Source organism: Aptenodytes forsteri, unplaced genomic scaffold (assembly GCF_000699145.1).
Source record: "Aptenodytes forsteri isolate BGI_AS27 unplaced genomic scaffold, ASM69914v1 Scaffold99, whole genome shotgun sequence".
In the NCBI taxonomy this organism is placed as follows: domain Eukaryota; kingdom Metazoa; phylum Chordata; class Aves; order Sphenisciformes; family Spheniscidae; genus Aptenodytes; species Aptenodytes forsteri.
Window position 1 is genome coordinate 1,949,159 of NW_008795321.1, and position 12,760 is coordinate 1,961,918.

General features: G+C 46.7%; 1 protein-coding gene across 2 annotated transcripts in view; it reads left to right on the top strand.

Annotated features, from left to right (window-relative positions):
• The first annotated feature begins 59 nt into the window (after nt 1-59).
• Nucleotides 60-12,760, top strand: part of KANK1 (KN motif and ankyrin repeat domains 1) — a 29,660-nt gene continuing 16,959 nt past the window's right edge. Inside the window, exons 1-2 of one of the 2 annotated variants that reach the window (XM_019472248.1) lie at nt 60-156; nt 1,227-3,881. In XM_019472248.1, the coding sequence (XP_019327793.1) occupies nt 87-156; nt 1,227-3,881 (2,725 nt within the window). In that variant the 5' untranslated portion in view covers nt 60-86. Of the gene's footprint in view, nt 157-732; nt 822-1,226; nt 3,882-12,760 lie in introns of those variants that run through there. The other variant, XM_009279937.1, reaches the window with a different exon arrangement.

Consider the following 12,760-nt stretch of genomic DNA (forward strand, 5'->3'; position numbering starts at 1 on the left):
CGGCGCTGCGCGGGTGCGGGCGGCTCTTCCTCATGGGGTGAAGAAGGAGAAAGCCGGGAGGGAGGCAGAGCTTCGGCGTGTGACACATGAAGCTGGGGCGGCCATACGTGGCTGGAAAATTTGCAGCGTGGGGACAGAGGCAGGTGGCTAACTCAGGTAACCGGAAAGCTGGCTTTTATTATTCCTCCAGCTCATAACTCGCAACAGTTGTTTTTCCCTTCTCTCCCCCCCTCCCCCTCCCCCTTCAAGTGGGAAGGGAGGAGCAGGTTGTATAGCAGTATTGCGTATAAATACTCAGCCCAAGGAAGCCCAGCAGATCTGGTGAAGTTTTATTTGGATTGCTCTGGGGACGGGCAAGTCTGGTGGGCAGGCGGGTTTTCCTCACGTGCGAGGCGACAGTCTCCCTCAGCAGTGGGTTTCGGGACCCTGCTGAAAGGGGCTCCCGCTGCCTGTCGTGGTGTGGGGGGCTTCGTGCAGTTTAAAATGAAAGAGGCAGAGGCGCTGGTGGAAGTAACGTGAGCTGAGGTGAGAGCGAACTGGTAGGGACCCTGCAAAGGGGCTCCCGCTGCCTGTCGTGGTGCGGGGGGCTTCGTGCAGTTTAAAATGAAAGAGGCAGAGGCGCTGGTGGAAGTAACGTGAGCTGAGGTGAGAGCGAACTGGTATTGCTGCACTTGCGGCAGCAGTTCCCAAAGCCATAAATAAAACAGCTGCAGATCTGTGTAAAGTCTAATGGCATCGGTTGCGTAAGGAGCGGGGTCGGAGTTCCTGTCGCCTGCTCGAATGCACCTTCTGGAGGAGTTGGTCTCCGGATGATTCGTGCGGTACGTTGTAATCCTGTGGTCTCTATGTGACAGCGTAGTGTGTGTGAAAGCTTGGTGTGACACAGGAAGGCTGGAGGGATTGGGGAAAGACAGCTTTGAGCTACTAGCTGTGCCACTTCTGTGCCTCTTTGTTAACAGATGTTATCTGTGCGTGTGCATGTGTACACATTTATGTGGGTATGCACTTCTCAGCATTTGAAAACCTACTGATTAACTTTTAAAAAGTTAATCAGGATTTAGTGTTGAGGGTCAGTCAGCGGAAAGCTGGTCTGCTCGCTGAGCTGCAGCAGCAGTTTCTGCCTCCGGCGTGCTGTGAACACCCATCTTCCTGCGCTTGTGTTTCAGCGCGTTGTTTACTGAGACATAGTTTCTTTTCCAATGCCGATTTTGTTTCTTCTTTTCCAGAAAAAGAGGAAGTTATTATAAATGGAGAAGGTGAAAAAGAACGGAAAGACCCCTATTTTGTCGAAACACCTTATGGCTACCAGCTAGACTTGGATTTTCTGAAGTACGTGGATGATATACAAAAGGGGAATACCATTAAGAAACTAAACATCCGAAAGAAGAGGAAAGCTGTACCAGCCTTGGCAGGTACCAAGAACTCTGGTGGCCAGTGCAGTGGCTGGACCTCCACAGAGTCTCTCTCCTCGTCGAACAGTGATGAGAACAAGCAGTCTAGCCTGGCAGCGAGGGGTCAAGTAACCTTGTCCATTGCTGCGAGACCCTCAGTTTCCTTTGAAGCATCTCCTTCCTACTTAACCGTCCCTGAGACTAAGCAGCTTCCTCCTCCCTCCCCTCAGCCTCCTCGGCACAACCTCCATGTAACAAAAACCCTCATGGAAACACGGAGGCGACTTGAGCAGGAAAGGATGACGCAGGTCACGCCTGGAGATGTCCGCAGGCCTCGGCTTTCCAGCTTTGGAGGCATGGGCTCCACGAGCTCCCTCCCCTCTTTTGTGGGATCCAGCGGGTACGGTCACATGTCTCAGCAGCTGCAGAATGGGTATCAAGGGAACGGCGACTACGGCGCCTGCTTCAGCCCCTCCTTGGGCAGCTCCATTCGTCACAGCCCCATGAGCTCAGGAATATCCACACCAGTCACCAACGTGAGCCCGGTGCATCTGCAGCACATCAGGGAGCAAATGGCAGTTGCCCTCAAGCGTCTCAAGGAGCTCGAGGAGCAAGTCAAGACCATTCCTGTGCTGCAGGTCAAAATTTCAGTGTTACAGGAAGAGAAGAGGCACATGATGGCTGAACTCAAAAACCAGAGGAAAGCCACTCAAAATGACACGTATGGTTTCAGAAAGCGATCCTACAGTGCGGGAAATGCAGAGCAGTGGGAACACATGTCTCAGGTGAGAAGAGGTGGAGAACTGTATATAGATTGTGAGGAAGAGGTGGAGAGCGTGGAGCAGAGCTCTCAGAGGATAGAGGAGTTCAGGCAGCTGACTGCTGAGATGCAAGCCCTGGAGAAAAAAATCCAGGATAGCAACTATGAAAGTCCAGCAAACCTTCGGGTGAACAGAGAAAGCCTGACAAAAGAAACCCGATCTGTTGCTGTAGGTGCTGATGAGAACATGAATGATGTGATTATATACAACAGATCTGCAAGGCAACACAGAGAAGTAGCTGTGGGGACAGAGAAAGAAATGAGAGAGTCTGGGGTTGGGGTGACGGAGGCCATGCTTGGCTTGTCTACGGAGGTTGAGAAAGAGATAGAGCTTCAGCAGCAGACCATTGAAGCCCTTAAGGAGAAGATTTACAGACTAGAGGTTCAGTTAAAGGAAACGACCCATGACAGGGAAATGACCAAATTAAAACAGGAGCTGCAGGCAGCTGGGTCTAGGAAAAAAGTGGATAAAGCCGTGATGGCTCAGCCCCATGTCGTCAGCAGGATGGTGGAGGCCGTCATACAAACGAGAGACCAAATGGTGGGAGACCACGTGGACGTTGCCGATTCGTCAGTGGGAAACCACCTGCAGACAAGCAGCGTTGGCAGCTCCTGCAGACCTGCCGTGCGGAGCACGGCTGCAGGCCCTGAGCTGCTGATGAGCCGGTGGCTGGTGAGGGAGAGGGCAGAGGTGCGAGACCAGGGCACAGAGAGGTCAGTTGAGCTGCGCGATAAGGCGGTGGGCGCAGAGACAAGCGTCTGTGAGACAGGTGTCAACACGGAGGAGCCAGCAGGTGCTCCGAGCCCTGGCCGGACAGAGCAGTTGGTTGGAGCAGTGAGGTCTGTGGGCTGTGGGGATTGCTCGGTGGACGTGGTGGTTTGCACCCCCAAGGAGCACGTGTCCCGTGAAACGGCCACAGAGACTGTGCCCACGGCAGAGGCGATGGTGATGGCCGTGCCTTCTACAGCTAGCCGGCAAACCAGCACCACTTTGGAGATGGTGAGCCAGTGCACCAGCACGGAGACGGCCTCCCTGGCAGACTGTGGGACAAACACCTTTCTGAGCAGCTGTGATAAACAGACCAACACGGAGAGCGTGGAGACACGGAGCGTGGCAGTAGGAGATGGCCGGGTGAAGGACATACACGTGTCTGCTAAAATGCGTTCAGTTGGAGTGGGCACCTTGCTCTCTAGCCACCCTGGCTTTGAAAAGCCCTCTGCAATAAAAACCAAAGACTGTGGCATTGGGCAGATAAACGTTCATGAGAACTACCTGGTTGGTCTTAAAATGAGGAGCATTGCCTGTGGAGCCCCTCCATTGCCGGTTGTGCCGGCTGGCACCAGGAGCATTGGTGTTGGTGGAGAGTCCGTGTGCGAGCCGGTGAGTGGCCTGTTGGAAAGCCCTCTGCCTCCGCCTGAGCTGAGGACGGGCTTGGATCACTACATTGAGCGCGTGCAGAAGCTGCTGCAGGAACAGCAGATGCTGCTTGCTGAAAATTACAGTGAATTGGCAGAAGCCTTTGGAGAGCCCCACTCCCAGATTGGATCTCTCAATTCGCAGCTCATCAGCACCCTCACCTCTATCAACTCCGTCATGAAATATGCTAGCACAGAGGAGCTGCGGAGCCTGGACCTTCAGAAGCAGTGCATGGAGAGAAGCGCCCCGTCAGGTAAGCCCAGTGTCCGGGCATGCATTTGGTCTGCTCCTTGCCAGCACCGCAGGTCAGTCACCTCCTAGGCTCTCACTGTGTCTGGAAGCAAGTGTGTAATCCTCCCCAATGAAATGCAGAACATAACGTTGCTGGACATGCCTATTGGGTATTCTCTCCAGCCCACCACTGGTAAATGAAAAACCAGAGGTGGTATAATGTTAAGAGAATTCAAGGTTAATGCCTGTGGGTTTGGAATTTTGTCCTTCCTTTAAATTTGGCATGCAATTTTTAAAAACTACGGTGTCAGATTTGACAGAGTTGAAAGTCACATTCAACGTCTGTATCAAACTGACTTGTTTCCACAGACATTTCCCTGGGTTTTGTAGTGTTTCTTCCATTGCCTTCGTTCCTTGTGCCTCTCGGCCAGAGAGCTGTGGGGTGCTTTCCCCATTCCAGGAGGGCTGATTGCTTTATAATAGGCAACTCTAGAGCGCTTCACAGAAACCACATCTTGCATCTTCTCTGTTCCAATAACTATTTGTCCTAATGCCTAATTACAGCCTCATGTTTGAAAGGCATAAGCTGTAATTACTGCTGGAGGTTTTGGTGACACTCAGGAAAGGCAAGAATTGAGATTTAAATACTTCCTTGCATTTTATTTATTTACTTCAAAATCTATACAATTAATTTGAGGGATTTCTTTACTCCCTGCAGTAAAGTTGCTTACTTTTTTTTTATTATTATTTTTGGGTGTCTGATAGTTTAGTTTAAAACTTAGCCATTTTTTCTAATACCTTATTGCTGAATCCAACCACATTACTATTAAATTTATAAATGTTGGCTTACTGGAAACTAGTATGTAATGCCTAGCAGTGACTGTTAGATACTGTCTGGGTCCTGCCATACAGTGACTGAAACAGGAGGTTAAGGAAACGGGAGGAACTTGTGCAAATTCATCTGTATCGTGGGTGATGAATTGGAAAAAAAAATCCTGAGTAAATACCATTTAATGTCAACATATTATTATTGGCTAATGCACTGCTATATAAAGCTCTTGCAGCTTATTAATGTCTTAAAATTTACCTATTTTTGTTAAAAGGCAGCATGGTAGATCTGATTCTTTTTGACGTTCATGCGCTAAATTGAACCATCCATTAAAGGAGTTAAAGTAAAAATTTTAGCTTCCCATAGCAAAGCAGTAAGCAACATTTATGTAGCGGTAAAGAAAAGGTATGATATCCTGTTTGCATGCATGCAATATGATATTATATATGCAATATTACTATCTTTCTGGTATGCACTTTATATTTTGGGCTTCTTAAAAGTAATGATACTATAATAATAAGCGTATCTAGCAGACACCAGAAGTGTCCTTAAAAACAGTGAACCAGAATTTTTGCTAGCTGTAAATCCTCGATTCCTTTCCCTGCTTTTACTGTACGATATCAAATGTGTAGTCTAGAGACTTGGAAGTATTTAGACACAAGTGGAGCAATGGATCATATTTTACTAAAGATGTTCTTATGCGGATTCAAATTTCACGTTCTTGATAAAATTATTTTGGAATAATTTTATTTTAACTTGTAATGCCATTATCTTTAGCTGTGGATGCTGAGTGTAAAATCTCTTTATTTTTAGTCCCTGGTAAGAACTACATGCCAGGACTGTGTGCATAAATCAGGCTCTGGGCTATAACAGTTTAGACCCATGCAGAACTGGAATGAGAAGGAGGTCATAAGCCTGAAATGTTTCCCCTTCTCTCTCTATTAATTTCAAAAATACTGTCTTTACTACATTTATCTGCTAGTCCTGCTGCCTGTTCCTGTGGTTTTACAGATCATGTGTTACTTTTTTCAGTAAAAGGATTTTTGCTGAATGAAGCGCTAACTTAAATAATTCTGTAAGCACTGGAACTAATAAAGCCTTTTTTTTTTCCATGCATCAGTATCTCATGATAGCTTGTGAGCTCTTAATAAGTCTTTCCTCGCATTTACATCTCTTGGATGTAGCTTTTCGGGTGTTTTGTGTGTGAACTCAACCAGCACCCCTTTCTCCAGGCCTGGCATCTCAGCCTGATTTTTCTAAAGCTTGTATAAATATAAAAATCCTTCAGACCACTAAATCCCTAGTCCAGTTTGGTTAAAATGAGTTATCGGGTTTAAGTTACTGAAAGAAGCATGACCTCGGAAGCCTTGGTTTCTTAGAAAAACAGGCTGAAAATAGAGGCAGAAGTGCCTGGTTTCACAGTAGCAGCAGTAGTGTTGTCTTTAATATTTCATTCAAAGAGCATCCTTAGGAAGCACCTCTTAGAGGCCAGGTACTTTTAGGGCAAAAATACCTGAGCTGGCTTTGAGGCGTGTGATTTGGGTGCCAGTTTGCCATATTAAAGGGTTAGTGGTCCATACTGGTTCTGATACCTGAGGTAGCACATCAGTCAAATTCTCAGCTTTACAGATTTTTTTTTCCCTGCTAGTGCTGGGGAGATGGGGGTGTGCTGGGGGGGCGTCTGCCGTCTCGCAGCCCGTGACACAGCTAGTGGCAGGCGATGGAGACACAGGCACGAGAGCTGGAGCCTGCTGAGCAGGACGCGGGCTGGCTCTGCAGCTGGCATCCTTAGACACAAACCAAGGGGACATCTGAGATGATCTCTGAACCAGGTCTATTAGCAATTAGTATATTGCTTGTTGCAAAATAAACACCTTCGCTTCCGTAACTAAGCAACTCCTATTTACATATGCACTGTCTTTCAGAAGCCCTAGTGGTGTCAGGGAAATCAAACCCGCTGGCCAGACAAGCCGATTTCCACTCCGCAAAGTCATGTTAGCCAGCATTGGCACCCTGTCTGTGTCCAGCTGGATCGTATGGATGTGGGTGACAAACCTAGACGCTAACTGATCCTTATTTTCAGACCAGACAGCATATAGGAGGACTAAGAGAGGTGAGCGCATTCAGGTTCTCTGTTTATTGTCACAGAATTTTTGAGAAGTTTCAGAAAGTTACACTTGAGTGCGTGTGATGCGTTTTGCAAAGTATCAGCCAGAGGCCTAATGTCACTTGTAGGGGTTTTAATTACATGGACTTTTCACAAGTCTTGTAGATGGATGTCTTTCACAGGCAAGGAGTTTGCAAGTGTGGTATTTAAAAACAACTGCTCTACCATTGATTTGAAAAATTACCTGAGCATATTTGACCTGAAAATGCATGGTTATTTTGTCTCAGTGATCTTTGGAGTATCAGTTTTACAGACAATTTTTGGAGCCGTCCTGACTGAGCACCCCAGTGGAAGCATTACACTAATGATCGTGAGGAAGGAGGCAACTTCTTGAATTAAGACTTGAGGGAATGAAAGGAAGTAGGAAGCAAGTGGTGTCAGAAGTCTCGGGGGATAGGAAAACGTGATGTGCCACCTGGTGGAAAGATCTTCCAGGGTTTTCGACTTGATAACTTTCACTCAGAGCTGGGGAGGGCAGGCTGAGGGATGATGGAAAGACCGAAGGAATGATGGTGATGCGAGAAGCTTCTGGTTGTCCAAAGCTGGTGTGTAGGACTCATGAGGTATTGTGGCCATGGTTGTCTCTCTCCGTGTAGTCATTTGTAATGCAAAAACAGCAGGGAACTGGAGAAAGCTGTTTTCTCTTAACAGCTCTTCTGTTTGACAAAGTTTGTAGCCTTTTCTCTCAAAAACTGTGTATCTTGATGGGTTGGTAACCCCCCTCCCGGCAGCATGGACCACGCTAGTGCAGTTAAAGACTTGAGGCTTGCCTGAGGCTCGGGAGCCGGCGCTGTTCGAGGCTCAGGCATGTTGGTGCACCCTGCAAAGCTGTGGGTTGCTACAAATTGCACTGGTTGTCTACGTCTAGGCAAGTGCAACGAAGCCCTCGGCTTCAACTCTGCCACAGATGCATGCCTTAATCACCAGGTTAAGTTTCTTTACAGATGTGCCTGTTTGTGTAACAAACAGAATCCGTCTGTGTTTCTGCCAGGGAGAGGGTGACTGACGTACGTGAAGCATTTTTAACATTCCCTGGAAGGTGGTGCATGATGCAAAACGGTCATGCAGATGGTCCCATCTGTGTGCCAGATGAGTACTGTTTATTCATGTGTGTCTGCCTGGCATCTCAAAGAATACAGTGCCTCCTCTGCGTTTTTTGTATGGCAGGTGGTATCTATTAGCCTGCTAGTTGTGACAACGTATAAAGCTCAAATGCCTGTGTTGTTTGAAAATGGTAGCGACCTCTATATTAGGAGCTGAGGCATTTAGCTGGGTTTTTTTTCTGTTTTAAATACCTATCCCGTTATATCAGAAGAGAAGCAGAGACCTGGTCAGTAATTGTCCTATAAAGACATTATTCAAATGAAACTCCATATAGCTCTTTAAAGAGGTTTGACGTACCTTCCCTGGTCCTGTGTTAATACAAGCTTATTACTATTGCCATTATTGTCATTAGAATATTTGCTGGTTTCATTCTGTGGCAGCACTACATGGAGTGTTTGAATCTGAAAGGTGCTCTATCTCCTCATTTCTCCTTCAGTTAATAAAGACTATAATTTGCCACGGTATAAATAATTTTTTCTTTCAAATCTATTGCTGCTTAGAGAGTGGCAAGCTCCAGCCTGCTAGCCTGTCTGTTAGAGTGACTTTGGTAAAACCCCAGTTCCCTCCCCGTTCTGTGGCACAGGGACATGATGTTCAGGCACTGAGCTTTGTTCAGAGTTCAGCTCCCATGGTAACAGGCACACCTATGAATATTTAATGGCAGGAGATTCCCGTTTTTCCAAGGAAGTAGTGTTGTATTTCAGCAACAATAAAGCATCAGCTGAGAAGATCAAATCCTCATAAATGAGAAAGAAAGGAAAGCTCTGAGATGACCTTCCTGCTGTGCCCAGCATCATGAGATGCTTTGATCCACCACTCATCAGGGAAATTAAGGATGGCTTTCACCAAGCTTCACACACACTTGTCTTGGAAAGAGAGCATTTCATACATAAGATGATTAGCTGCTTCACAGACGTGTAATATTTTGTGTTCGATCTTGTTCAATTAAAGGAATTGGTTTTGACTTCCAGTTTCAACAAACTAGCTTCACCAGCTAGTTTGTGGATGGAAGGCAGCTTCTCAACAGAAAGAAAATGGTTAAAGCAAGAGTGAAAATGAAATTGAGATTGTTCTTGCAATCCTTTTAAAGGAGCCATCCTGTTAGAAGGAGCCTTTTCCCTGGAGCCAGATGGTAGTTGCAACATTTACCTACGTCTGGGCCCCAAGTGAATCTGGCTTCTGTCAGTTTATCGTATAAAAAGTTCATGTGTGGCAATTTTTTGTTCTGAAATTTTAAATTCACTGACTTTTAACCTGGAATGGCTCAAAAGTACCTTTTAAAATGAAACTCTGTAGTCTTCTGAAGGTGATACATTTATCAGGTAAATGGATTAGTATCAATCATTGTAAATGTTTAAACGTAACAAGTTTGCTCATCACTGCCTTTTTATTTACCTTAGTAGAATGTTTTTTTTTTCTTCAGTAGTTCTGATCTGTAGAGCAAATGGAAAGTGGGTTAAAAATTATTTATATGGAAAAAATAACTTTTTAAGGGTAAAGCAACTTAATAAGATTTAAGACCACTGGAGAAGAGTTTGTGTTCTTCAATGACAGTAATTTCATAGGGAGCTTATTGCTACCGTGAAGAAATCATGCAGCGTGAAAGAGAAGTATTTCCTTGCTGTATATGCTTCAGACAACATTTATGCACTGTCTTTAACAGGGAGTGTGTAAGTTGTATCATTGGCTGTTATACTGTGCAAGTAAATGTTTGTACTGATCAACAGGTTAAAAATAAAATCTCTGTGCAGCTACCACATAGGCAGCAAGCTCGTGCCCTTTTTTTAGCTAAGAGCTTGTGATGTTCCAGCCAGAGAGCTAGGTTCTCATCCTGATGGTATTTAATTCCCCGGCTTCGTTTGCACTTCTCTTGATTTCCAGTGGTATAAAAGTATTGTCAAGCTAAATTGTTTTTATAGTAATACTTAGGTTTGCTTCCATCAGACTAAATGGAATTTTTCAAAAGCAGGTAAAGGCCGGGCTTCTGTTATCATGAGTTCAGCACAAATTCAGGGGAAAAAGTACTGTTTAAAGCTCACCCAGTGAGTTCCCTGAACCAGCTTACTACATGACTACTCATGCTGTCATAAATGGAAGGGAAGGTCTGCAGTTAGGAAGGGATATAGCATCTTAATAACAATAAACGGATTTTATAGGTGCCAGAAATGGCACGGGCAATCTGCTGCTGACATATAGTAGTTTTGCTGTCACCCTGGCTTAAACTGGTAAGATTTTCAAAAGAAGCACAAGTGATTTAGGAGTGGAGGTTCCTTCTAAAAAATTAAAAACAGGTGCTCTCATTCCCTCAAACCACTGGGGCTAAACCACTGAAGATGCTTCAGTCACTTGTTTCCCTCTGAAATTGATGAGTAGCTTTCTGCGTAAGGGTTTACAAACAGTTGAAGTCTGTAAGTTTTTTTGGTTTGTCTTATCCTACTTCTAAATTACTTGTGAACTTTTCCAAGATCCCATACTATATTGCAAAATACATTTAGAAATTCCTGGCAGCTCCATGCTGTGGTTAGCTATGTTATATCAATACTTAGAAACTTATGTCAAGTTTGCATTATTTGCCCACAACAGCGAACTAACAAAAATCAACAGGGTGAGTCTACCCGAGCGGCTCTGTCTGGAGGCAGTGGCTGGCTAAGCGTTAAACCTGTTGGCTGATTTACTGTCAGTGCTGTGCGCTGCAACCCGGTGTCGGTGAGAAGGATTCTGTGCAAGCATACTTGAGATCTGTGAGGTGAGATGACGAGTCTGTTTGAAGGTCTGTGTAGACTGGTGGTAATCTTCAGCCAGGGTTTCACTTCCACACTTGAGAAGCACGCGGTGCCTCCAGCCCTGACAGCGACCCTGCAGCCTTGTTGGAGGAAGCGGGAACTTGGCTCGTTCAGCTTTTTGGTTTGGGCAGCAGTTGATTAATCTGTTAAATCACTGACCACAGTGTTGGGTAGCACATCTGCTTCCTTCATCCATTTTTCCAAGTGATTTGCACTAGGTTGCTGCTCTCCAAGCATCTTTACGTTGGCTGTCTTGTAAAGGGGAAGGCCTGAGAGCTGATGTTAAATGCTAATTAATGGCTTGCAGCATTAATGGTGTGTTGGGCCCAAAGCTGTCCTTCCTTGAACCTTGGGTACTGTAGATGCAGTAAGTCTAAACATCTTAACAGCTGTGTTAGGAGAATGAGTGTACTGGCCAGTTTGTCTAATGCACACTTACTCGTTGTGTGCTTGTCCTCAAGTCTTGATGTCATCCTCTTTTGTCAGGTGCTGGGGGCTGAGCAGGACACCTCTTCTTCGTTTGAAGGCATGGACAACATGCCGCACCCAGATCCTGAACTCAGTGTGGTGCTTCTCAGCCACTGAGGGATGAACCAGAAGAGGGAACCTACTGAGATCTTGATGCATCGGTAGCAGGTTTAGCTAGGGAAGAGGCTGTGAGGCAGGGGAGAAAAGTCTGCTGCTGCCCATTTCTCTCTGTCCTACCCTGCAGCTCCCTCCCCAGCTGTGTCCCAGGGCAGAAGGGAGACACCTGAGGAAGTTCAGACCCTGGCTTTGGGGGACTGAGCATTGCTGAGGGGGCATGACAGGGCACACCAAGGTGCTGCTGGTTCACATCAGGCAGCACCCCCCCTCTGCCCTGCCAGAGCCCTGCCGGCTCCTCTCAACTCCAGCACACGCAAGCCCACCCGTGTCCCCAGGACATGCTGCGGTTGTCGCAGCTGCCTTTGGAGGAGGACTGTGAAGAGACGGAGAGATTTCAGCTGACAGTAAACCCGGGCAGCTTCGGAGGCTTTGCATATCTCCGGTGCTTCAGAGCAGGTCCTCGCCACTCCCTCTCCGTGTCCTCAGTGGCGAGGCTGGAGCAGAAGGGGTGACCCGGTAAAACGAGGCAAGGCAGCCACCACCAGCTGCAGTTGGAAGCGATTACTCTGTTCGGTACTCTCTAATTGTAGCTGTCACTGCTCCAAGCAAGCAGAGGGAGAGGCCGTTTCCTTGTTTTTCAACTAAGGGAGTTTGAAAATCATTGGTTTTGGCTCAGTACTCCATCACCTTAGCAGCCCTCTTCTCCTCGGCTGGCGGATCAGGGATGGTGCTCGCTGTCGGGAAGAGACCTGGCTGAAGTCGGTCACTGCTGCGAAGCAAGGAGAGGTGGGGGAGTGAGGGCAGGACTTTCCTGTTGATTTCCACGGGTGCCCATTTTGTCCTGAGCACGCAGGCGTGTCTCTGGAGGGGTTGTTCCTGCACAGGGGGCACTGGAGTGGCTGCCGCCTTCACCCCGCACTTTCCTGAGAGGGCAGAAGCTTTTTGGTTATACCTGTAGTGACATGCCTGTCGATACCCTGCCGTGTGCCTTTCCTGGCAGGCGGCTTCCCCCTGTAGCTTGGAGAAACTAAGCAATGGTGGAAGTGGGCAACAGGTCTCATTGCTGGAGAAGGAGCCTTGGAAATGCAACTGGGGTGAGAGACGGTTGGGAACTCACAGACTTGGGGGGGAACGGGAGCAAAGAGGAGGAAGCTGCTGGGAAGTGGCAATGTTTGGAAAAATCAGCTTCATCATGTTCTGTTATAGGAAAAAAACCCAAACAATTGAGGTGAAGTAAGAAGGGGGAAAGGCAGTCTAGCAAGACCAATAAAGATGTCAGCTGTGTTTCTAAAAGTGAATATTTGAAATTTACATTACTACAGTATGTTAGCATCCTGTGCCGTGGCACTCATCTATTTGAATGAGGCAGCTGTGGCTTAATTCTTGATAAATGAAAAGGAAAAAAAGACAGAAGTGATTGAAGCAAGCTTTGA